Source organism: Rhopalosiphum padi, chromosome 2, assembly GCF_020882245.1.
Source record: "Rhopalosiphum padi isolate XX-2018 chromosome 2, ASM2088224v1, whole genome shotgun sequence".
NCBI lineage: Eukaryota > Metazoa > Arthropoda > Insecta > Hemiptera > Aphididae > Rhopalosiphum > Rhopalosiphum padi.
In genome coordinates, this window is record NC_083598.1 from 85,772,336 (window position 1) to 85,798,980 (window position 26,645).

Below are 26,645 nucleotides of genomic sequence, written 5' to 3' on the forward strand. Positions count from 1 at the left end.
AAACTCTTTATGTACTTTAAAATTTAAAATGTCTATAAACGCTTACAAAAACATTTTATGTCATAATAAATCACAATAACAAATTGTATGTAAATTAATTTAAGACAAAAACTCTTTATGTTTGCAATATGAGTACGATAAATAAAGTGATGGCATAAATTACAACTGGACATTGGTCGCTGTCTATACTCTCCTACACGAAATTAATGTAATCATGATTATATTAACTACCAACATTAATTCATTACTTAATAATCTATTGAAAACGGTTTTTATTAAACGTTTTGTTGTTTCCTATATAGTTTATATTGTGTATTTAGTGTTATAATATAATGTTAGGTAAATCTCCTCAAGATTTAGCTTTACTATAATCGGTACAAAGCAACGGGGACCTACTTAAAATATAATCACAAATGTAAATTAAAAATAAACGCATTATAAAAATATTTGATGGATTTATTTTATCATAGAAGTGTCTACGGAAAACAGTAGCTTTATAAAAATATCATATTTTTTTTTTTGTTCCAGAGATCGATGTAGACGATGGCGTGTTCATTGATGTATCTATATGTATTAGTTAATCATCAGAAAAACCATTGTTCGAAGCTGCAATCGCAGTGTCCGGTGAAACTACTAATGGATTGTCATCTTCTATAGTATTTTTAAATGAAAATAGTGAACTATTACCTGGTGTTTTAAAATTAAAAAAAGTAAGTAAGTGGGTTGGTTGGTATCGAATGGTGGTTTACTGTAATAGTTGTGATAGATTTGTATTCTTGATATTTCATTGCGTTAAATGAGACAGTCGACGACACAGATAACAATGATGTACAGTGAAACCTTTGAATAGTGGACACTCTCGGTCACCAAAATGTTGTATGCTATTCGGAGGTGTCCGCTATTCAAATGGGGTAAATTTTTTAAGGTAAATATTTTAAAGGAAAAATATGCACCATGTTAAATTCAATTATAATGTTTTAACAATTGACAAATCAGCCAAATAAACTATAAACGAAAAATACTGTTAACATTTAATATATAATATAATATCAATACGACACCCAGTTTTCTAGAAATAGAAAAAATACTAAATGAACAACTTATAAGGACACTTATATTCAATTTCAACAATCTTGAGTCAAAAAATATTACCAACATTTGAGAACGGTGAAAAGTACATATAAATTCGCCCGTAAAAACCATTACGCGTGGGAAAGAACCGAGAAGGCAATAGTTATAACTAAGAAATTTTCACCATATAAAAAGGAGAATTTTGTTTGTGCATTGCGCAATATCGTTTTTTTTTTTTTGACAAAAAATTATTCATGTTTAAAAAAAAAGAAAAATAATGGATTTTGAAAAAATGAGACATTATTTCGTATAAGTGATATCAAAAAAATAAAAACGATATTGCACAGACAAAATTTTCCTCTTCATATGGTGAAAATTTCTTTACTTATAAGTTTATAACTGTAGCTCTTTCGGTTCTTTCCCACGTGAACCAGTTTTTACATAAAAATTTCAATTTTATTTATAAAAAAATAACATTAGTATTGACCATATTAATTGGTTACTGCAGAAATATATATATAATATATAGTTAAAGAGATTGAAAATTCTAAGAGTTCAAAACGGAGCAAGACGCACTCAGTCTAGCGGTCTCTCGACTATGTAGCATATTATACTTTTCTGGAATGAAAATAAAAATGAATTCTGTATCCGAATAAAAAATTGTTTTTTATTATTTTTTATAAACGTTCTATATTATATTATATTATTATATGGCTGAAATAAAAATAATCAATTTGCATTAACTATTAGCAACACTATTTAGATTATAAACAATTTGTCTAGTAGGATTCATTAGTGAATTGTTATTTGTTGAAAAAAGTCGTGTTTATAAGCTATATTGAAAAATAGATTAAAAACAGACATTTGGATATAAAACTGCAATTATTTTTTTCTCTTGTTACTTGTTACTTGCTATTTAATTTTCAATATCAAGTGAACAAACTGTACTTAACGTATAATCGAAGATTAAGAAGAATTCTTAAAAATGGAAGGACTGAGAACACCTGAAGAATTAGATATGCCGGCAGTCGTCGAATTCAATATTAATAAAATCGTCGGCCAAAGACCCGTAGATCAATTACATGCAAAAGACACGAGCACAATCGCCGTTAACCTATTTCAGGTACCTACTGCTAATATTTTGTGCATAATAGAATACATTAATATTTACATTTACCTAAGGCCGGGGCTATGCACGTCGTATTCCGCGGCGTTTCCGACGGACTAGCTATATACAAGGCGTATCCGTCGAGCGTATATCTTGTACAATAACTAAAAAATTATGGTATAAACGCGAAATTTCCCGTCACCAGTATATCTCATTCTAATATTTTAAAACAATGTGAAATTAAGAGTTTGCGTTTTTATTATTACGGCGTTCGTCCACCAAAACGTGTTTTCATCCGCTGCGTATATCCGTCGTGTGTAAGTGTATAACTACTCCGATATAAGACAATGATAATCTTGAATTCGACGGAAAACGCCGTGGATATGCCGTGTATATGCCAAGTTGTTTTTTTTTACATATCGAGATACTTCTTTATGAATCATATTAATAGCTGTCCCGGCACGGCGTTGCCCGTGTAGTAGTTGGTTTTTTGGCATTTTCGTAGGCCATGTATTAGTGTTATTATGTATGAGAAAATTCAAAAGTAATGCTAAATTATGCTTGGTTTTTAGCATTTCTGGTTCTTCTACCTAAATTGCTTCGTCTTATAGGAGGCATATCAAATATAAATTAAATATTAAAATAAAACAAAATTAGACATATTTATGGTATCCTAGCAACCACTTAGAAGAAATACAAACATCTTTTTACATTTTAAAATCTCGGTTTTCACCTGAAGTGACTTTTGCCCAGGCAACGCCGGGTGGGAAAAAAAAAAATAAATTGTATATTAAAACCTTCCCTGAATCTAGACCTATTGATTAGTGAAAACTGTACTAAAATCCGTTGGGTACTTTTTGAGTTATGCGCTTACCAACACATATTGCGATTCATTTTTATATTATAGATTATAATATATTATTATTATGAACAAAATAAAAATACATTTAATAAAACTATATAAAATATGTAAATTAATATTATATTTTTTTAATTTATGTACATTGTAGGTATATTTAAAAATAATTTTAATAAAAGCAATGTAAATATATATTATAATATAATATTAAATACTTGTATAGGTACCTAGGTACCTAAATTTTTCTTCTACTCTGTAGTGTTGCAAATTTATGAATATCATAATTAAAATACATTTTAACCTCAAGTAATATTGGGACTTCTATTTTTGAATTTAATATAGTGTTAATAAAAATAACAAAATTTAAATAGTTCTAAGTGAATGAATAAATAATTATTTGAGTTAAAATTATAATATTCTAACATTATACCCAATTCAATTGTTTGGTAAACAGGGAAATAAACTTAAGAGATGTTACGCGTCAAATTCACACTAACTATTTGTTTCGTTAATAATAAATATTTTAATAAGATACTACGGTTATTTATTTGTAACATTATAGGATTAAAATAAATCATTGCGGCTTATTAATTACTAATTAGTTATCGTATATTCTATTTTCTTATCCATTACCATTATCAAAAAAATATTAAATGCTCTAAGTGAGTGGTTTTCAACCTGTGGGTCGCGATTGATAGGTTTGGGGGTTGCGGTCGCCAAAAATAAGAGACGATATGATTTATTCATATTATTTAAAAATAAAATAAAGTTAAAATTTTTTATTTTGTTCTATATCTATACAATTTCGAGGAGCGTAATCGTATCGATTGTAGATATAGATTATTAAATTGTTTCTAACTCGTATCGTAGGTATACGTAGATATATTTGAAAAATTTCAGTCACAAATATTTATAATAATCAGTTCCTACCAAGGTATCATTTTGGTAGTAGATGTATAAATGTATAAATCAAATTTTGATGAATAAAACATCTTTTTTTAAGGGGGTCAACTTACAAAACGATAAAAATAGGGGGTCGTGATTCAAAAAAATGTTGAAAACCACTGCAACCTCTGCTCTAGAGTCTAGGTTATAGGTTCCTAATCGGTGGGCCATGGACCCGATAGATTGTTATTCGGGGAATCCGTGGGATGGCTATGGGTTTTTTTTTAAATAACCCAAAAATAAATTTGTTAATTTTCTACTTCAAAGGGAGTAGGGGCCATGATCCAGAAAAAATTAAAAACCTATGCTATAGGTAAAGAAATTGAGATAAATCAATATAAGAGATAAGGCAGTTAGTCGATGTTTAATACGACAGATTATCATAATTCACGATACACAAGTGTTATTTCATAACTGGCATTTGAAGTGTTGTGTTAGTCCGAAAATAATGTCCAATTTATTAAAAAATCGTGTTTGTGGAATTTTTTTACAAGATGGTTTTATGTACATATTCGACAAATTAAATTTTAATCGTACAAAACGTTTTTGGAGGTGTATTAAAGTTATGTGAAAATCTCAAACATTTAAAACTCTCTCGCCTAAATTACTCGCATCCAAACGTCCACTTCATAATGTTCCATTCCTAACATTATATTGGCAATATTGCATTACTTGATTGATAATACAATTTTGATTTATTTTATAAAGTTTTAATATGTATTACATGATTTATTGATTTAAGGCTTAAACGTATTTTAAACTTTTTATTTTTGCATATTTTGTGCTTTATTGTAGTGCAAAGTCAAAACTGTGATGAACTGATAAAGTGATAAATACATAGGTAGGTAACTAATAAAAAATAACTGATAAAACTGTAAATTTATAATTAGTAAGTAAAATTTATATTAACATAGTGTATATTTTTACTTTCAACTTGAGGTTTTTTCACAAAACTTGTCTTGATTTTTTCTGCATTTGCTAATAACATTCAAGTTTTTTATTATTTTATTTAAGTTTATTTACAATTTTGATATCCACTCAAATTTTTTGCGGACGATAATTAAAATAATACAAAATAATAAATATAATAATAAATAAATAAACAACATCACTGTGTAGTGAAAGAAATCATATTGGTATCATTTACAAATGCTGTGGTACGAGTTTGTTGAATAATAGTATTATACTTTGTAGTAGGCACTAGGCACACCGCACGCGATAAAAGAGCAAAATACGCTGTATTTTTATAAATAACTAGTGTCTATTGAATCAAAACAAATTTGGAAGAAGGATTAAGGATCTATTAATAGGTATAATAATAATTATCCATCGCTAATAGCTATATTGCAATAAATATAGTAGTTGTTTAAAGTTCAAACAGCATATTAATACATTTAACAATATAATATATTATATTATTATATATTATAATATTACTGTTACCTATTAAAACAGTTTAAATTTTAAAAGTTTTACTAATTCACAACAAGCGATTTCTTTGAGCAGCTATATTTAGAATTCTACTAAACCGATATTTTAATATTTATGATTTTTTTTTTCAAACGCAAGTACTCGGCGAGTAAATGAGCCATCTCATGGAGAAAAGTCCGAAAATGTATCAATTAAATAATTTTTGGAAACATTTAGTTTTCTGTGTAGCGATGTGCGTTAATATTTCCGTGGCCGCAGGCACACATCTTTACAACTGCATTGCTTTTGCGACTACTGTAATAGCTACTATCTGGTGTATACAATGTGCACGCAAACATTCCACCACTATTTCTGTGTTATCGCATCATTAGGTACTAGAGTACTAGACGTAAATTTCCGATAAGAATAGCTTTTACTATTCTTATCATATGACATATCAAATGCCATGTTCGATTAAAACTGTTGAAAATTTAAAAAATTAAAGACACGTAAAATACTAAAAAAGATACAATGAATGTAGTTTGTAAAGAATTTATATAATAATAATACAGAAGTTCATTGAAATTTTCATTTGTTTGTTTTGGGTGAAATATTTGTTGTTTTACTGTATGAAAATGTCTTGCGTACCTATATTTCAATAAATGTAATGTATTGTATTTGTATGTATGTAATCTATTTTATATTTTTCTTTTTGCATTAATGATTTATTATTATAACGATATAAATATTTTTTATATTAATTTATACAAGTAAATGAAATTATACAAAAATCTTATTTTTTTTATTGTAACTCTGCATTAGATTTACGTAGTTTTAATTCAATCGTTGTCGTATTACAATATTTTTAAATATATTTAATAATAAATAATCTATTAATTAATAATGTATTTATTTTTTTACGATAAAGAAAGTATTAAAATTAAAGAAGTATTTCAACGTAATACAGTATTCTTATTTTCATTAAATAAAGTTAACATAGGTGTTTAAGCTTTTTACTTTGCGCCTATAACTTGATTTATTTATTTTATTCATAAATTAAAAATACATTAACGAATTTAATATTGAATTTAACGTAACTTTTTATCCACATTTTGGCGTTAACGTTTATGCGAATTAATACAAAAAGGTTCAAATTTAAAATAACTTTTCATAAACAATACAACAAAACAATTATATGAAAAAAACTGTATCAAATGTATCAATTTGCATAGTAATATTAGATAAAACAGTACTTTTTATAAAAATCAATAAATCTAATTTCTCCAGAAAAAACCGACTAAAATATGATTAGCAATGCAAGATTATTTTATTATTGCTACAAAAAAAAATATCTATTTATTTCATCAATACAATATATTGTATGTAATAAGTTTTATTTTAAATGTCGATAAAAATTTTATGAATTGTTATCATCATAATAAATTGAAAAAATAGTTTACTAAATAATGTTGTTATCAAACAACATTCAAAATCATTCAAATCATTATTTGACATTAATTATATAAATTAATATATAAATATACAAAAATATTGTTTAGACACCACCTAAAGATGGAATGTCGGAAGTGCTTGCAGACACACAAGCTGATGACACAGTACCAGAACAGAATAAAAATATATCGATGAATAAAGTTCATTTGCGACACACAATCAATATCAATCCTTGGGCAAAGGAATTTACCCCAATAAGTCAGAGTAATTCTACTTTAGAAGGTGATAGCAAGCGATTGATAAGGAGTGATAACGAACGACCGACACTTAAGCTTAACCCATTAGCTAAGGAGTTCATCCCAATTCGTAAAAATATCTCCAATTTAAAAGACGATAGTAATCTGTTGAAAAGGAATGATAACGAACGACCAACACTTAAGCTTAACCCATTAGCTAAGGAGTTCATCCCAATTCGTCGAAATATCTCCAATTTAGAAAACGATATCAATAAATTAATAACGAGTGATAACGAACGACCAAAACTTAAGCTCAAACCATCGGCTGAGGAGCTCATCCCACTTCAACAAAGTAACTCAAATTTAGAAGACGAGAGTAATCTGTTGAAAAGCAATTATAACGAACAACCAAAACTTAAGCTCAAATCATTGACTGAGCATTTTACCCCACTTCATCAGAGCAACGATACCTTAGAAGTCATTATTAACAATGAATTAATACGGAGTTATAACGAACGACCAAAACTTAAGCTCAAACTATTGACTGAGGATTTTACCCCAGTTCGTCAGAGTAACTCTGCTTTAAAAGTCGATGTTATCAATGAATTAATAAGGAGTTATAACGAACGACCAAAACTTAAACTCAAACTATTGACTGAGAAATTCAACCCAATTCTTCAAAGTAACACTACGCTAGAAGACGATATTATCAACGAAATTATAAGAAGTAATAACGAACGACGAAAAATTAAGCTCATACCATTTGCTGAGCATTTTACTCCACTTCGTCAGAGTAACACTACGCTAGAAGACGATATTATCAACGAAATTATAAGAAGTAATAACGAACGTCTAAAACTTAAGCTCAACCCATCGGCTGAGGAGCTCATCCCACTTCAACAAAGTAACTCAAATTTAGAAGACGAGAGTAATCTGTTAAAAAGCAATTATAACGAACAACCAAAACTTAAGCTCAAATCATTGACTGAGCATTTTACCCCACTTCATCAGAGCAACGATACCTTAGAAGTCATTATTAACAATGAATTAATACGGAGTTATAACGAACGACCAAAACTTAAGCTCAAACTATTGACTGAGGATTTTACCCCAGTTCGTCAGAGTAACTCTGCTTTAAAAGTCGATGTTATCAATGAATTAATAAGGAGTTATAACGAACGACCAAAACTTAAACTCAAACTATTGACTGAGAAATTCAACCCAATTCTTCAAAGTAACACTACGCTAGAAGACGATATTATCAACGAAATTATAAGAAGTAATAACGAACGACGAAAAATTAAGCTCATACCATTTGCTGAGCATTTTACTCCACTTCGTCAGAGTAACACTACGCTAGAAGACGATATTATCAACGAAATTATAAGAAGTAATAACGAACGACGAAAAATTAAGCTCATACCATTTGCTGAGCATTTTACTCCACTTCGTCAGAGTAACTCTACTCCTGAAGAAAATATTATCAATGAAATTATAAGGAGTAATAACGAACGTCTAAAACTTAAGCTCAACCCATCGGCTGAGGAGCTCATCCCACTTCAACAAAGTAACTCAAATTTAGAAGACGAGAGTAATCTGTTGAAAAGAAGTGATAACGAGATCCCCTATCCCGAAATTGGTAAATTTATTTTATTTGTTTTGAATAATATTTATATATTTTCCTTGTGCAAAAAAAAATGTATTTGTTATAGATGTAATGCAGTTGGACGTATCAATCAAGCATAATCCTTTGGTGTCCTATTTTATAATTTTGTTAGCTTTTTTACTCACGATTGGGTTATCTAATACGAGTCAGTTCTCTAATCGTTTCATTATCCTGGCTTCGAATTTAAAAATTGTTGTATTTTTAATATTTGTACTATTTTTCCTTATAATTTTTCGGATTTGAACTTATATTTTCCGAAAACATCCCCATTGCTTATGGGGTAATACGTTTTTAATCATTCCCATTTTTTTCGATCATTTAGATACAGCCGATTTTTTCGGTTTTCGTTAGCACTTCTTTAAATTTAGAACGTTAAACACAGTTTATAATAAATAATGTATAGATTTGAATATACAATAAATACTAATAAATAAATAACTGGTGTTATTTTTTATGTTCAAAAAATACAAATAATATAATAATAATTTACCTAGCAGTGCTCCGCCCATATAGCGAGAGTTTATACAGTTATACTAGAGAAAAGGTTCAAAATATAATGTTACTAATGACCACGATGATGAAGCGACAGTCTACAGTTGCAGGATAATGCGGCTGGGCTATTCCTCCAAACTGGTAGAGCGACAGCAGCTTGAGATGACTCGTCGCGAGACGATGGGCGTAGGTGACACAAATAACAATAATATCAAGTCGGTAGGTATACAATACAATACAAAATAATTTGTGAAACTGTTTGACTGTATACGTAGAATATTAATATAATATATGATTTATAATATAGTTGTATATATACAACTACCTATAGGTATATAATTTTTTTGGTAGAATTTGAGATTATAATTTATAATAGTAAACTTAAAACATTTATAACAAAACGTAGATATTTATAACTAATAAGCAAGTCACATTTAGACATACACTTGTATTTGGCTTGTATAACAATAATTACATACCTTTATTGTATATAGTGAACATCGATAATTGCCTATTACATTTTGACAACATTTCAATTTAAATTATTCACCGTAATACATACCGTAAGTTAATATATTATATTGAAACCATTTAAAGTTATTGTGATATTATCTATATAGTACCTTATTTAAAGTTTTAACGATTGATCTATATAGGTGAGGAAGTAAAGATAGTAAGTTAGCATTATATTTGCACATAAATTAAACTTCCTTCTTCTAAACTTTAAATAACTATAATATTGTAAGTCAACTATTTATAAATCAACCTTATACATTTAAAACTTCTAGATAATAATAATATTATAATTTTATAGAATAAATAAATTTATCTTTCATATTAAACATTTAAAATTTGTATAGATTATAGGCGCATCATTGGATGCATGGTTTTACAACTTTGTGTAAATACACATAATTGTTTGGTTACACAAACAAAATTGTTTGTGTACTTACAATCCGATGATACTTTTTATAATAAAAAAAACTTAAATCTTGAAGGTAGTTTATGATAGAAAACTAAATCTAATTAGAACCAAGATGAGCCAAGGGTAAAATTTAAAAATAAAATATTTAATAAAATAATTATTATTACCTAAATGATACAGTAAAATAATTTTTGCTTATTTTAAAAACAATTTTTTATTAATTATTATATTTTGTTTTAATTTTTTTCTTTTTTGAATGGCAACATACATTTTTAAATTGATATTCTAAAACAAAATATTTTTTGGAGTTTTTCAAATTTTCAATACATGAACAACGACATTTTGGAGAGTAGATTATAAGATATAAGCATTTTAAGTTTAGGTAAATATATAAATAGGCTAACATTTTGCGGGTTATCCCCTACTTCATCACTCAGCAGACTAAAACTTTAAATAAAAATTCAAAAATTATAAAAAAAAAATGTTTTTAGACTGGAAATTATGTAAAAAAAAACAATATTTTCAAAAACATGAATTCGAAATAACGAATGCAATTCGATGAAATAATTAACCTATATTTAAAATTAAAATACTTTAATTAATAATTAAGCTAATAACTTAAAAATTACATAATAGTTTTTAAAATAAGTTTCTTTAAAGTAGAATGATATGTATGCCCAATCTAAAGAATATAAAGGTTAGCAAAGAGCAAAGGGAATCATATAAATCACCAAAATGTATTCAAAATGAGTTTTAATATTACTCCTTTTGTAAAATAAATAAAAAGGAAAAATGAAACGAAAGTATTGTTAGTGAATGCCATATGAATTTACATTTCACTGTGTATTATATATTATAATACATATTTTTATTTTTGTATTTTCTTCAAAAGTTCGTTTTTCATTTAATTTCCTTAACTCTGTGGTTGACTCCATAACATTGTCATGTATTTATTTAAATTATTTTGTGAGAACTAAAAAACCAAAATCATTTGTACTAAACAATTTTTTTTATTTTAAATAATAATAATAAATATACGTACAAATTTGTAATGTAAAAAAAAAAACGTAGATAAAAACTAAGATAAAAACTACATCATAAAAAAAATATCTGCATGCGATAAGTTTAAAATAATGTTTCAAACATTTGTTATAAAATCATGACAATGTGTATCGTATGTATAATATAAACGCCACGTTTCAGTGAAAATACTAATTGATCGACAAGTTACACAATTGTGTGACAAAGTGACTAATCATTAGTGTAACGAATTTAAAACGATTGATGGTTGTCACTATACTCTGATTACATTTTCATTTTGACCATTTAATAAGTACCTATTTTAGATGCATTTAGAAAGCAATTGAACGCAGTAATTTGTACTTAGCAACATTTGTGATACGAGTGAAAACAATTTAAGAAGTAATAAACCGAATACAGAAACCTACTAAAGATATTTACAAACAACATTTATTAGTAATATACGTTTTTAAGACGCTGATGCGTTATGGTGCAAACCCTTTCTACGGTTTATTACACATATATCCGTTTATGGTCGTTTTAAAATGTTAAGTGCCTATAACATATAGGCACTCAACATATAGCTACTCTATGTATTATGTCAAAAAAATGATAAAACAATAATCAGGCAATGTTTAAAGAAACTAAGATATCTTTCTTATAATTTACAAAATGAAACAAGTACCTACTAAAGCAGTGGTTTTCGAATTTTTTAAGACCATCACCCTAATTTCCCCTTAACAATCTATCACGAATCGCATTGTTTCACTTTTACAGGATCAAATCCTAAAAACCGAAATTTTTGTTTATTACTTCATATTATAAAGTTTATAGGCTTGTAATGAATTTAACCAGTGTAGTAACTATAACGTGTACTTTAATTAAAACGAACTAAAAAATAAACTGAAGTTTAATGTTTTACATTTTTATCGGAAACTCAAAGATTTTTTTATATTTGGGGTTTTAACAATTTTTTAGATACAGAAATAAAATAAAACATTCCCTTTACAACAAACACGTGTTTACAAACATATTCAATAAACCATCGTTGCCAAACCAATAGTGTTTTGAATCCGAAAAAAATCTAAAATGATAATATTGTATGGTATCATAATTCGGGTGTGTTCTGAAACGTCAGATGAATTCGTAACGCAATCGGGGTGTAATGGAAATGCAATGAGACTGGATTTAGAGTATCGAACGACGAACGCCAAATAGACAACTAAATCTCGTCGTTGTCCCTTTTTCAAAGTATAACTATGAATAATAAGCACAATTGAAACGTGTATTTTCCAAAATGCTCCCATGTGACGTTCAGTGCCCAAATGATTATGTAAGCAACAGACATAATAAAAAAAAAAGAAACTTTATGCGATTAGATTATGTGAGAACATTCATACTATTGTCATCATTGCTACAATGAAGAACGAGGTTAATGATATTATCGTTTTTCTATATTATTTCATCTATAATATATAACACTCGGGGGAGACATATATATTTACTGCATTACTATGTTCATCAAATGTTCTCTATTTTGTTATTTTATAACATTGCAAGTACACGTTGGTTATCGTGATCACTATTTGATTAAGATAGTAATATATTTTGTTCGAGTTATTTTTACGACAGTCAATGATTTTGCGATAATAAATACGTATTTAAAATAAGAATTACGTATAATTGAATTGTATATTATACAATTGATAATAGAATTTTCGTTCTAATAATGGGCTTTTACTAAAATGTTATTAAAATAATAAGATATATTCGTTTTAATAATGGACCTTGACAAACATTTTATTAAAATAAAAATGTATATATTATTTGTCATGGAACAATACTATATTGCTATGCACAATTACCTTCCCAAGTAGGTAAAATGTAATTTCAATAGAAATTGTTGACCCAAATAAGAAGTCTTATAGTGTGTTCTTGGGAACATCCACGACCCCCTACAGACTGTCCAATGTCAGTGTCGTGAACTTAAAACCAAAAATTGCCATCTCAAAACATTAAAGTATTCAGAAAAGAATTTTTAAGATCCAAAATTTAGTTACTTTTTAATAAACTATTATATGATAATCAACTATGTTCAATGATTATCAAATTTAAGAATTAACAAAGCTTATCTGCGTTAATCTTGAAACTTGTTTTTATCTAATCAAAAATGTTAGTAATGAAATGTAAAACATTTTTTTTCTAAATAAATTGATTCTACATTTAAGGTTTATCAATATTGATACCTTCGAATCATTATTTAGATTTTAAACATTAAAATAATATGTGTACACGCTCATTTTGTATAACTAAAATAATTTGAGATTTTTTATTTCTAACGTTCTATAAAGTCACAATGTTGGTTTTCAGTGTTTAGATTAATGCAAGTGCTTCAACAATGAAATATTACTAACGTTATCTGTTAGAGCTTGAAAAACGTATGTCTAATGACCAATGATGACAAAAGTTTGCTCAGAGAGATTATATACTGATTTTAAGTTGATTTTACTGGAACCGTTGTAAGTTTAGATTATGCCTGTCGCTCTACGTTTAATTTGCAAATTAAATCGTAAGGAAGAACTCTACTTTTTTGGCGTCAGAGCTGGTATATTATGTACAATCGATCAGACTATCACACACAGATAATATAATAATATAAGAGGATACTATATTATTCCATCTACTGTATTTTCCACTTGTTGATATAATGTTTGAGAACAAGAAAGCATATTTAATTTAGCGATTAAATATTTGCAATATACAAATATTCAAATATTCAGCTGTTGATAATCCTTTTATTACTATACTATAATACCTACTATATAGCATTACAACTTACAAGCGATAATTGTAAAAATATTAATTTTCCTAATGTAACTCGTGTTTCTATTTAACCTAGTTAACGTAACTTCTTCTAATAATTAATGTAAATATTTTAAAACAAATAATATTTTAAGATGTTAGTGGACTTTTAGGGTTAGGTTACCATAGAAAACACAAGGCAAACTATAGAAAACAATCTATTTATATTCATTATATCGATATTCCATACCATGAAATGTTTAATTACAACCTTAAAATTCTATAATATATCTATATTTGGTACATGGTACGAAAACACAAATAAGCACAGTATTATTTCTAATGTACAGAAATATAATTTACCATATAACAAAATTCTGACGACACATTGTAATATGAAAAAACAATAAACTTAAAATTCATTTTATTATAGAGTAAAATATAACTCCTTAAAATTGGCTTTGACAAAAATGTTGTTAATCAAATCACATTGTGTAATATATATTTTGCTGAAATTATTTTTACAAAATAATTTTTTTCAAAACATTATTTAAAGAAACAACATAAATATGAAACTTTACAGAGATATAACTATATAAGTCACGACTTCCTTGATTTTGTAAATCCGTTTTTTACGGAACAACCGGCTCAGGGAGTTTGTTGAAAGAGTAGGGTGAATGAAGAATTCATAAGTTTAATATAATCTATACAGCAGGTATGTACAGTGAAACCTTTTAAGTAACAACTTGCGATGTTGAAATCAAAAATATCTTAATGTAAGCTTATAACAATGTATAAGTATATAACTCAACATAAATGCAAAATTACTACCAAATACTTCTATATTTCTCCATTAAAATTGTTAAGATAATATTTAGTATTCACATAGTCAATATTTAAAACTAACTAATAAATAATCTAAATGAACATTAAAATTGTATCAAAATATTTTTAAGAATTAAAAAATAATAATAATATTCTTTATAATACGAGTATGCAATTTACAAATATGTGTATATAATAATATATTATAATATGCAACTGTTTTTATTTTACTATATTTGATGTACAGTATCTCAATGATTGTTTTTTTAATATCATTCTAAAAAAATCTGTATTATATAATTTTTTTTTTTTATTGTGGTATCTGTTCTCAACACATAATATATTAAAATATATTGAGTATTTCCAATTATCAAGCACCCAATTTTCTGTAGCTCAAGCGAAGTTTTAGTTTCACTCACAAACCGCCTATCCGACGTACAGTTAAAGCAGTGCCTGTGTTACGTGGACAGATGTTAACAAATATTAGGCCGGCTATGCATAATCACTTAGAGCGTTGTGCCAATCTTACGAGAAACACAGCATAACAGTGTTTTAGATACTTAAAAACTTGTACAGATTCAGTGAGCTGTCTCTTTACATCCATTAATAGATGACATGTAAATTAAAATATAGTTTATATTTTAATATAATGCGAGTACGTAATTTTCTTCGAAATCATTTTATAATAACGTTTCAAAAATTAATCTTTCCTTGTGTCAATATGAGAAAAGCGCGATTGCAAGATGGTTATTTTTATCTCATCTTGAGTTTTGTAACAATAAATGGATAATATTTATGTATAAAATACCACCAATAAAATATAAAGAGTAAGCCTATTTTCATAGTAAATCCTAAATTTCTTTTTTATTCAAATCTGTAGTATTTTATTATTTATTATGTTATATTTTTTACAATGGGTTCGTATGGTTTCATAAAAATAAATAAAATGAATAAAACACAAATATTTATGATATTTATCGAATTTGAAGAAAATATTGACAGGTGCGAAACCTTCAACGTGTCAACTCTGAACGATATTCTCCTATATTGTCAGACAGTTATATAATATTACATCGTAATTTAATTGATGACCCATACTAAGTGACAAATTGTTTACATATTTTTAACTTTAATTACCGTTGCATGAAAATGTACATTTTATACATGTATATATATATATTAAAATGTAATTTTTCGTGATGTTCATCTATGCTTATTTGGAATAGAGAATAATAATGTATTATTATAGTAATATTTATTATTTTCCCAACATTTTTATCTAAATTTTAACACGGCGTATCGTATAGGCAAAAGTGGTACATTAGTGTGTACTATGAACATTTTTCTAACATTCTTAGCTCTTTTAAGTTATTGCTAAAGAATCCTAAAAAATAAAGTGTAAATGATATCAATGGCTGGCTATTCATATAAGTCAAAAAATAAATTCAACCTACTTTGTATTGGAACTCATGCGTTGGATAATCCGGAAACTGAAAGTTGAAATTGTTTTATGTTTTGTTGGAATATTATAATTTTGTTAGTCATTTCAATAAACTAAATAATAATCTACAAAGAAAAAATATTTAAGAAAATAATTTTTTCAATTTTGTATATAAAAAAATTCAAATTTAGCCTACAAAGAGTATGATAACTATTATACGTATATATTCATTTTTGAGTTCTAAAAAATATATATATTTTTTTTTTAAGAAAATTGAGTACCTACCTAGGTATGTGAGATAAGAGTTGAATATTCAATAGTCAAAACTTAAAATACTAAGTACAAGAATAAATATTATTCAAGAAACGCATTATGATCAACTATAAAGATTAAGTTGATATTATATAATAAATAATAATCTATTAAACAATTTAGAAAATTAACAAAAATATTTAATTGTTTATACTTAAGTATTATTTTGTTTAAAACTATTATAAACTCTGATACAATTATAGGTTCACTATTTTTTTTTTTTAATTTTATTAAATATTAATACAAAAATAACAATTTATTACATACTACATCCAAAATGTGTCAAAATTAATAGATTTTATAATTATCGACCATAACCACTACATGTTAAGCTTAAAAGGGCAAACAATTAAAAAAAAACAAATTATCTTTTAATAAACCGCTTTTTCAAATCGCTTATATAAATATTCAAAATATGAATATATTATGACATTAGATAAGATAATAATTGAATTATATAAATTAAATATTAAATTAAATACAAATTTAATGAATCGAGTAACAATATTTTATACCTCTAAAGTGGGAAATAAAAGTTTTTTAAATGAAAATAAGTTAGAATTTAGAATGATATAACCAATTATTTTAAACCATTTAAATCATCCGTTTCTAAATCAAACGATTAAAGTTTTTTTTTTAACAAAAGCTTCTTATAAATTGTCTTTTTTATTTCCTTTGATATTCTTAATTTAAATATAAAATAAAGTACAGAAATATATTTTAAGAAATTTAAATATTTACAATAAGATAAAATACATATTTTACAAAAGTTTACCTAACATATTGATCAATTATTGAAATTAAATACATTATGTAAAACAGATGTTTTAGTATATAATTAAATACAATTGTAAAAGCAAAAATAATTTATAAGGGTATTTATAACATTCATTTAAAATGTGTAAAAAGATTATTTTAAAATAAGAAGAAAATAGACTAATTGTATATTATTGTGTTTTATCTGGATTGAAAAAAACCATCATAAAAATTATGTAATAGAACTAATAAATAAATGTATAAAAATAATTAATTTTTAATTTTTCTGTAATAATCATTTTTGAGTGCTTTACATATATATTCACTATTAATCTTAAATTTATAATAGAAAAAATAATTTATGTATTATTTTAATTAATTTCCAATATTGTTGGTGTATATTATAATTTATAATATTTAAACAGCAAGTTGAACCTCAAAACGAAATTATCATAATAGTATTATGATTAAGTAATATATACGTGAATTATGATCACAATCAAAGCATGATCACGTTTCAAAACGAGTTAAAACAAATACTGTATTTACCTACATTAAACGTTATATTATAATGAACAGTCGATATTAAACTATGATATTGAAGTGTATCATATTTTTATTTCCTTATACTTAACTAAATATTACAATATTCAGTGCAAAATAAATACAATTATTTATATTATTAACTTTCATTTGTTTATCTAACCTAACTTTTTATAAAAAATAAAAAAAAATAAGTAAACGAAAATGAACATTATATTATTATTAATATTACATATTATTATGTTATGTATAAAAATCATTTTTATCGTCATATTGATATTGAAAATAATGTTCATAATAAATAAATGTCAACAAAAATGACAGCGAAAAATCTTTAACAGTGTAGTTTGTATTTTGTAATCACTAATAATCTTTATAAGAAAATTTAAATTGTATTAACATTAAATTATCATACTATTTGACATATTACATGGTATAAAAGTATAGCTATAAGTATGTAAAATGATAATAATAGTATATAAGTATAGAACATATAATTTATTTTATATGTCATAAGTCAGAACATAAAAATTGCATCATTTTATAGTTTCTAAATGTCATACTATAATGACTATTATTATACTCATTTTAATTAAGTTCCTCTCAGTTATATTTGTAGTTTAATATATTATATTATTATTAATAATATATGCTGTTTTATTAAAATGTTAAATAATGATATAAGCTATGCCATTATGAAATATTGGTTGGTTATCGAATTGTTGAGATTCAATTTTTTAATTTATTTATTATTTTGTTTCAACACAAGTGGTGTATTTCTAGTGAAATTGGATATACAAAAACAGTATGTATAAACTTATCACGAACTCAATATTTTACTTTTTTTTATATAACTACTGATTTATTCTGAAGAATTAGATGTATTTATTTAGTTTGCAACATTGTAAATAAAATAATTATTTAGTTTAGTTTTTGTAAATTACATAATACGGTATATATGTACTCTTATACGTTATACATATATTAATTTTTTAATCGCGTTCTATGCGTATATTTTTCATTTCATTTTTTTAAATTCACTAGACCAATGATGATTGATTTGCTTATAAATATTTTGTGAGACAGTAGAAAGAACAGAGAAAATGTTGTAAAAATGTAGCTAGCTCTATATTTACAAATTATAAAATGTTTACACGGATAAGCATTTGGCCAGGGCACTTATAAGTCATAACACATATATCAATATTTTATTATGCTCTATTTCATTACCTGAGATGATTTCTGGGCACGTTCTGGATGTCCTTGTAGACCATATGAAGTCGGACCGTTTCTGATTGGCAATCGCTCCTTATAGACCACGCGTGCTTGTCCCGATCATAACATTGCGTTTTCGTGGGTGACGCCACCACGCCACTAGTCGCTGCTGACGACACCCCGTGCTGGTTTATGCCCGTTATCACTATGCTGGATATTACTTCACTCAAGGTGTTTGCCAATAACATCTCGAGATGTACCCGAATTGTGCCCTGAAACAAAATGGAAACACGTAAATGTTATAACAAAATATTTTACTATTAAAAAAGAAAAGAAAAAGAAGAAAAACATTAAAATAATATCAATTGTTGAGAATCACAAAAATAATATTTTTGTACTATACCCTATAGTATATTCAAATTTCCGATAATATAAGATATTCCAGTAGTATTGTTAAATAATAAATATCGGACTGCAAACTTATTTAAATGTACAATTATTGACCTATATCTGTGTTTATTGTTATTAAGAAGTACGACTGTAAAGGAGTACCATGTCATTTAATTCCACGTATACATTACACACGCAATACTATCTTTATAACGTATGCAAGAAACATATAATTTATATACATACGATTAAACAATTTTGAGTATAATGTATACGGGGTATCCCACGAAGATCTGACAAATGAAATAAGTGTTGTACTAATCAATATTTAAAAAAAAATGTATTTTAAATATAATTTATAGAAACTTGCGCTACATTTTTAGTATACATTTTTTATTTTTTAATACTGAAAATAAAAAACTAAAAAATTGATAAAAAAAATTCCAAAATATTCGAAAATAGCCAATTTGTGAATCTAATTTAAAAAAAAATTTATTTAATTCTGATTTTTTACAATTTTTTTAAATATCAATATTCTCGTTAAGTAAATTACGATCTAGTTTATATAAAATAAAAAAATAGTTAGATTTTAACATGCCCCTATTTAAAAATGTTTATATAAAATATTTTTAAAAAAAATATATTTTTAGAAATTATGTTTCTAACATAAACTAGATCGTAATTTACCTATAACGAGAATATTGATATTTAAAAAATTGTAAAAAATCAGCCACTGGACTTACATAAATATTTTTACCATCTAAATTTTTTTTTAAATCGAATTTAAAAATTGTCTATTTTGAATATTTTTTAAATTTTTTAAATCAATTTTTAAGTTTTTTATTTTCAGTATTAAAAAATAAAAAATAAAAAATATATACTAAAACTGTAGTGCAAATGCCTATGACTTATATTTAAAAGAAATTTTATAAAAATATTGATTAGAACAAAAGTTATTTCATTATTTCAATTGACAGATCTCAGTGGGACACTCTGTATATATATATATATATATATATATATAATATATAGTTCTCCAAGAAAATTTTTATTGTCAATATATCTGTTTGTATTATTTTTTTTCCTCTGATTTGTATGGATACACTCATTATTTACAAAAAAAAAAGTGTTATCCTTGTAGACTTTTTGTATTTACCAAAGACATAATAAATAATATAATATATATATATTATATAGTATATACCAACTATAATAGAATTTTAAAAATTGATTCTTATTGCACTACATAGTAGGTCTAACGGTTGATCAATATTAAAAACTATAATATGGTTTAGTAATAATATAGATTTATAATAGTAGCGACTTATGAAAATAAAATAAAAAATTCTCAAATTTGTGATTTCGCGAAAATAAAAATGGTGTCTGCATAATAAGTCTATGAATATTTTCGATTTCAACTGTTCAGGCGAATAAAGAAAGTAAGTGTCTTTACCGGGTCTCTAATTATAAGCTAATAATAAATGGTAATTTCTTTCATTTTTCTGTGATATTTTTACTGTAGTCTAATCCACCCATATAATATTTTTATTTGATTATAAACGTTTTTTTTTCGCCTTACAACAATATTTTTTTTATTTTAACAAGGAACAACGAGTAAAGCATATAATAGTACAATAATAGTATAATAGTGTTTTATATACAGGTATAACTGTAACCTGGGCTGTAAATTACCTATTTAGAAAATAAAGCAATTATCTGTATATCCGCACGATAATGAATCATAAAATAGTATTAATAGTGGCATATAGTTGCTGAAATGCGTAGTGATATATACACCTTCTAATCGTATGTCACACCAGAAGACGTTTCCAAGTATAACTATCATATGACAAGCCCAAAGGATGGGACGGGATTGCCGTATAAAATCAATGAGTGCTAATGTGTAGTATCGTATGTTTGTGTGTACGAACGTGTATTGTGTAACTGTTTGTACTTAGTGAGTGATGGATTGAAGTGCTTGAACTGTACAGCTCTGAGATGGTTTGGCACTGTCCCAGATTTTGAAGATCTTAGCAACTAAAATATAAAGTATGTCTAATTTGTTAGAGTAGTTGATCCTGACAGAAAAAATACTATAATTTTTACACTTTTACAGCGTGACATTACCTCGAGTATTATTTACACGACGACTGCAGTAATATTATCAGTAGCAAAAATAATACAATTGTAAAATAAAAATGTTCAAAATAATTGTTATAGTACATGTAAGAATAAACTGTTACAATAACAATAGTAATTAAATTTTAAAGAGGACGACACCAAGGACCTGTATTTGTTATCAATAAAGTATCTCCATATTACGAATATACAATATAGTAAATAAACGTTTAAGTAAACAAATTATTGTAGTTAGATTTAATATTTCAACCAATTTATCTATATGAATGGTTAAAGAAAAGAACATTATTATCTATATAATGTGTACGTTAGTTTTTACGATATTTTAATTTTTAATAGAGTTATGAGCATTTTTAAATTATTATATTCTACACGTCAATAATTTAATTAAAGAGAAAAACCAACGTACAAAATAAAAATAACGTTCTAGCCTGTAAGTTAGATATTAGGTCAATTCACTTAGATAATATAGCCAACCCACTCAAAATAGGTTATTTTGAACGAAAATGTACTATTATTGTAATACAATTATAACACACGACATCACGCGGTTGTATAATCTATTAAACATAATTGAAATGAAACATACATTTAAACAATCGTAATACATTTAAAATTATATATTATTATTATATTATTATCATATCCTATAAAGTACGTTAGAAACTTAAATAAATTAAAATACATTTTACAATGTTGTCGCCTTCTCTGTAATTATTTATCTGGGCGATAGTCTTCGAAACACAGACATATTTTTACAGTCAATACTCGTGGTTTTACGCACCCGAAGAATGTATGTATAGTAGAAGGGTTAACCGCAATAAGCTCGGGTGTATCTGTAATCATGACAGTCGGGATTATTTTAAGTATACCCATAAAAGGTTCTTCGGTCTTGATTTTCGTGTGTGTAATAAATGGTTGGTTTAACTGGCGTTACAGAAAAGTTTTCCGTAATTTCTTCCCCTGTGCTAAGTCCACAAAAGTAAAAGAATCGTTAATTGAGTTATTTTATTATGGACTAACGGTCCATGGTCTAATGTCAAATGATAAATATTCGATCCTATTTTTATTGTTGTCTCGTAAGATACTATTTCAAATTCAACAGATGAAAAATAATTTAAAATGACAACTTGTCAACGTCATTTTATAGATTAGATTGATTTATTAACTACTGTTTTATGTATCTGAAGAATCAATTCGTATTTTTGATCGATTTGTTGTCATTAGTAATTATATAGCATTGAAGTATTTGACGGATTATTTTAAAATAAACTTTATGAATTATTATTAAATCATGTATTGTTAGTAAAACAGTAAGTTATCAAATATATTATGATTATTATTTATAACTTGTTATTACATAATAGCATAAAGAAAAAAATATTTGCGTATTTTATGAGCGTGGCTGCTCCTAAATAAGAATATTGACTTGGCGAATTAAGATTAGCATGTTTAATGATGTGTAATGAACATGCTATTACATATAAACACAACTATAATTAATGATATTTATGGTAATTATTAACTTGCGTTTAATATAAGTAACATTGATCTATTATTCAACATTTACTTATTATTTCAAATGTACACTAAATTGCATCCATTATTACGATTATATAAATATATGTATTTACTAAATAAAATTAAATGTCAGTGTATTAAATTAAACTATCGGCACGATACTCGTTATTATTTATATTTAAAATTCCGCGCATGAATAGTAAATTTAAAGAAGATAATATGAAAAAAAAAATCAAAGTCAAAAAATGTGCCTATATTGTAAAGTTTCGCTGATTATAAACTTTGCTATTACGTAATCAACTTTTGTCAATGTCAAGAGAATTTTTCGTGATCGAGCTTATAACTCCTACTTATAGTACGATATTAAAATAAATAATATTATTATATGCTTGCTAACTCTACTAAAAATACAGCTATTACTGCTGACTAAATAATCTTATCAATGTTGAGTATTTATCATTTAATGAACGTGGACTACGTTTATATATCATGAAAATAATTTAATAATTAACCTTCTAATATAGAAATTATATTTTATAATATTTGTGCAGTCACGATGTATATTAATGTATATTAGTTTACTTATGAAACTCAAGAAATTGAATTTATGGAACGTGCTTGAAAATTGAATATCGCAGCATTTATTCGTTATAATATATTTTAAATTTAAAAACTATGAAATCAACATAATATATTTTTAGAACCACTGAAAATATAATGAAGTTAAGTTAAATAATATATGTATTATATTATTCACTATACTAAGTAATGTTATTTGAAATTCTGAAAGAATTATTTAAAATTACAATTTATGTTGATAAAATATGTTTCTTTTTTAAAACAGTGATCACAATACTTAATAAAAATAATAAAACCGTTTTATTGTGTACTTAGTGCTTTATTGTAGGATTTACATTGAAATAAACTACCACAATTTCTAACAATTTAACCAACTTTTATACATATTTTTGATTTTTATTACCAATAAATTCAATATTTTTATACACACCTACGTAATATCCTATAGTAAAATTCATAAAATAATAAGTACCTACTTCAGTTCTTTTCAAACATTTTTTATTACTTAATATATATTTATGTGAATCTTCTAAATATAACGTTGAAAAATTATGATACATCGCTCAATGTTAACAAAAAATACTAAAATAATCCACACAATGTGTAGATGTTATTAATAGTAAGTGTATACCATTACAACTTTATACTGTTTAAATGTGTATTTACAAATTACAATGATAAACTATGGCCGAGTTCTTACATTTTGAATCTATACAAATACTACTGTAAGTTTCTCTTATCAATCTCTGTTTTCATTTTTATTTGTCTGAAATCCTCCACAAATATTGTCATTCGTCTATTTTAAGATAACATCTACCGAGATTAACCTTCGAATCACAGCTTTTATATACATCATTTATTATTATTCACTATCAAATATCAGTGGTTTAACTTTATATGTAGATAGATCTGTAATGCTTTATGGATAGTTGATAGTTATACTTAAATTGATATTTTATTCAAGTATAATATAGTTTTATATTCATTTATAAAAGAAAGTAATTTTTGAAAACATTAATTTTTGCATTTAGAAATTGTTTAAATAAATAAAAAAAATTGCATTAAATTCTTTTATCGAAGATATATGAATACAAATTCCAAGTCTCGTTTTGTTTTGATTATTGCACTTAGCTTTGATGACATGATAATGGTTTTGTTTTACTTATGATACATAAATGAAGAAAAAAAAAATAAATAATTCACATTATATGTAAATAATTTAAGATTGAATATATAACAACTATACACTAGTTAGTCCAAACAAAGTTATTACTTAAACCATTTATTAATTGAACCAAATTAATTTGATATAAGAAATAATTGAGTTATAAACTACTCGTAACATGTTAAACTGAAATGGTAATTAATTTTATTATACAAACCTTTGTAACAAGCTCGGAAAACTTATATCTGGGATGCCAACCATAGCTTTTTCCATCTGAATCCGACACATCATCCAATATTCCCGAGTCCAGACGTTTTTCTCCATCGCCCAAAACTAACATGTATCGAACACGGCATTGATGATCAAATCCTGTGCAACGATTCAAATATACTGACATTCGGCCTTCAACCGAAGTACCTAAAGGATAGAATTAAAATAATTAAATGTCAATAATACATCATAATATAAATAATGTTATAATTACAATATGTAAAAAAAAAATAAAATAAAATAAAATTAACACCGTTCTTTGACATTTATTGAATTTAAAAAATGTGTGTATATATACAAATTAACTGATATGAATAAATCTCAAAGCTGCAACAACCAGTCAAATTAATTATATATATATATATATATGTTATGCTATTGAAATAAAACTAAGAAAATCAATGGTGTGTGGACACTGGATACCATCTAAGTATAAGGCAACCATAAAAAAATTACTATATAATTTTATAAAACTAAAATTAGATATCTCTGTGATTTCAACCAAGCCACTAATTTCAAATTGGGAAATAGCTAAAATTTAACTTCTAAGTATAAACTATAAGCGTATACAGTTAAATTCAAGTGGAAAATATTGATTTTATATATATACGACTACGAATCAATTTTTTGTATTAGTTCATTTCTCAATTGTATAAGGAATAAATATAAACAGTTTATAACGGGAACAATCTACTTTAACTCATACTGAGGTGAATGAAGCGATACGAGTGCCCAACCACGAGTTTGGCACTCGTGTGGACCCAGTAAAATGTTTTCTGTCTTTAAAAAGTTAACAGTACCTAATATTAAAATATAATAAACACTTCAAAAATATTTACTGATAAAATTCCTTCATAAAAAATTAATTATTTATCAGAATATAATTTCTTCTTTTCAATAATTCTTTTCACATTTTTTTTAGTTTGAATTAAAAAGTTGGGTTTCATCGACACTACTTAATCCTTATTATAATTTTTAATATTTCTGTGAATTTTGAAATCTCTTACCCGTTTATAAATATGTTTGATTTATAGTGGTGTGATTATATTTAATTAATATTGGATAGTCCTATGAAGAAACTTTGCTACTACGCTTGAATTATAAATTGTAAATGCAAATCTAACGTCGTTAATAATGCAATACCTCAATAGGGTCATTAATTTTTATTTCAGGTACATTAAATATTTTGAACTTTTGATAATCTTTAACAAAATTCTTCAACTATATCGAATAAATATTTAAAATAACTTACTTATAGTACGATATAGTAGTCGTATAGAACCAATAGCATTAAGGATTTATAACCTGAGTGTAAGTTTTAATATGCACAATGTTACTTTAATTTTTAAAAAGATTTAAAAAATAGGTATATCATAAAATTAAACAATATAATGATGATTTGAATGTCTTTATTGTCTTTACAACAGTAATAAAATTCACCTTGAATAAAATTGTAAATCTTATAATTTTGAAAAGAAATAGTTTTTGTATATGTCGCATGTA

At 25.6% G+C, this 26,645-nt stretch overlaps 1 protein-coding gene across 1 annotated transcript in view; it reads right to left on the reverse strand.

Annotated features, from left to right (window-relative positions):
• The window catches only part of LOC132921390 (uncharacterized), a 127,038-nt gene that overhangs the window by 70,648 nt on the left and 29,745 nt on the right, over window positions 1–26,645 (reverse strand). Inside the window, 2 exon segments of the mRNA XM_060984395.1 lie at window positions 19,094–19,350; window positions 25,090–25,289. Of these exon segments, the coding sequence (XP_060840378.1) occupies window positions 19,094–19,350; window positions 25,090–25,289 (457 nt within the window).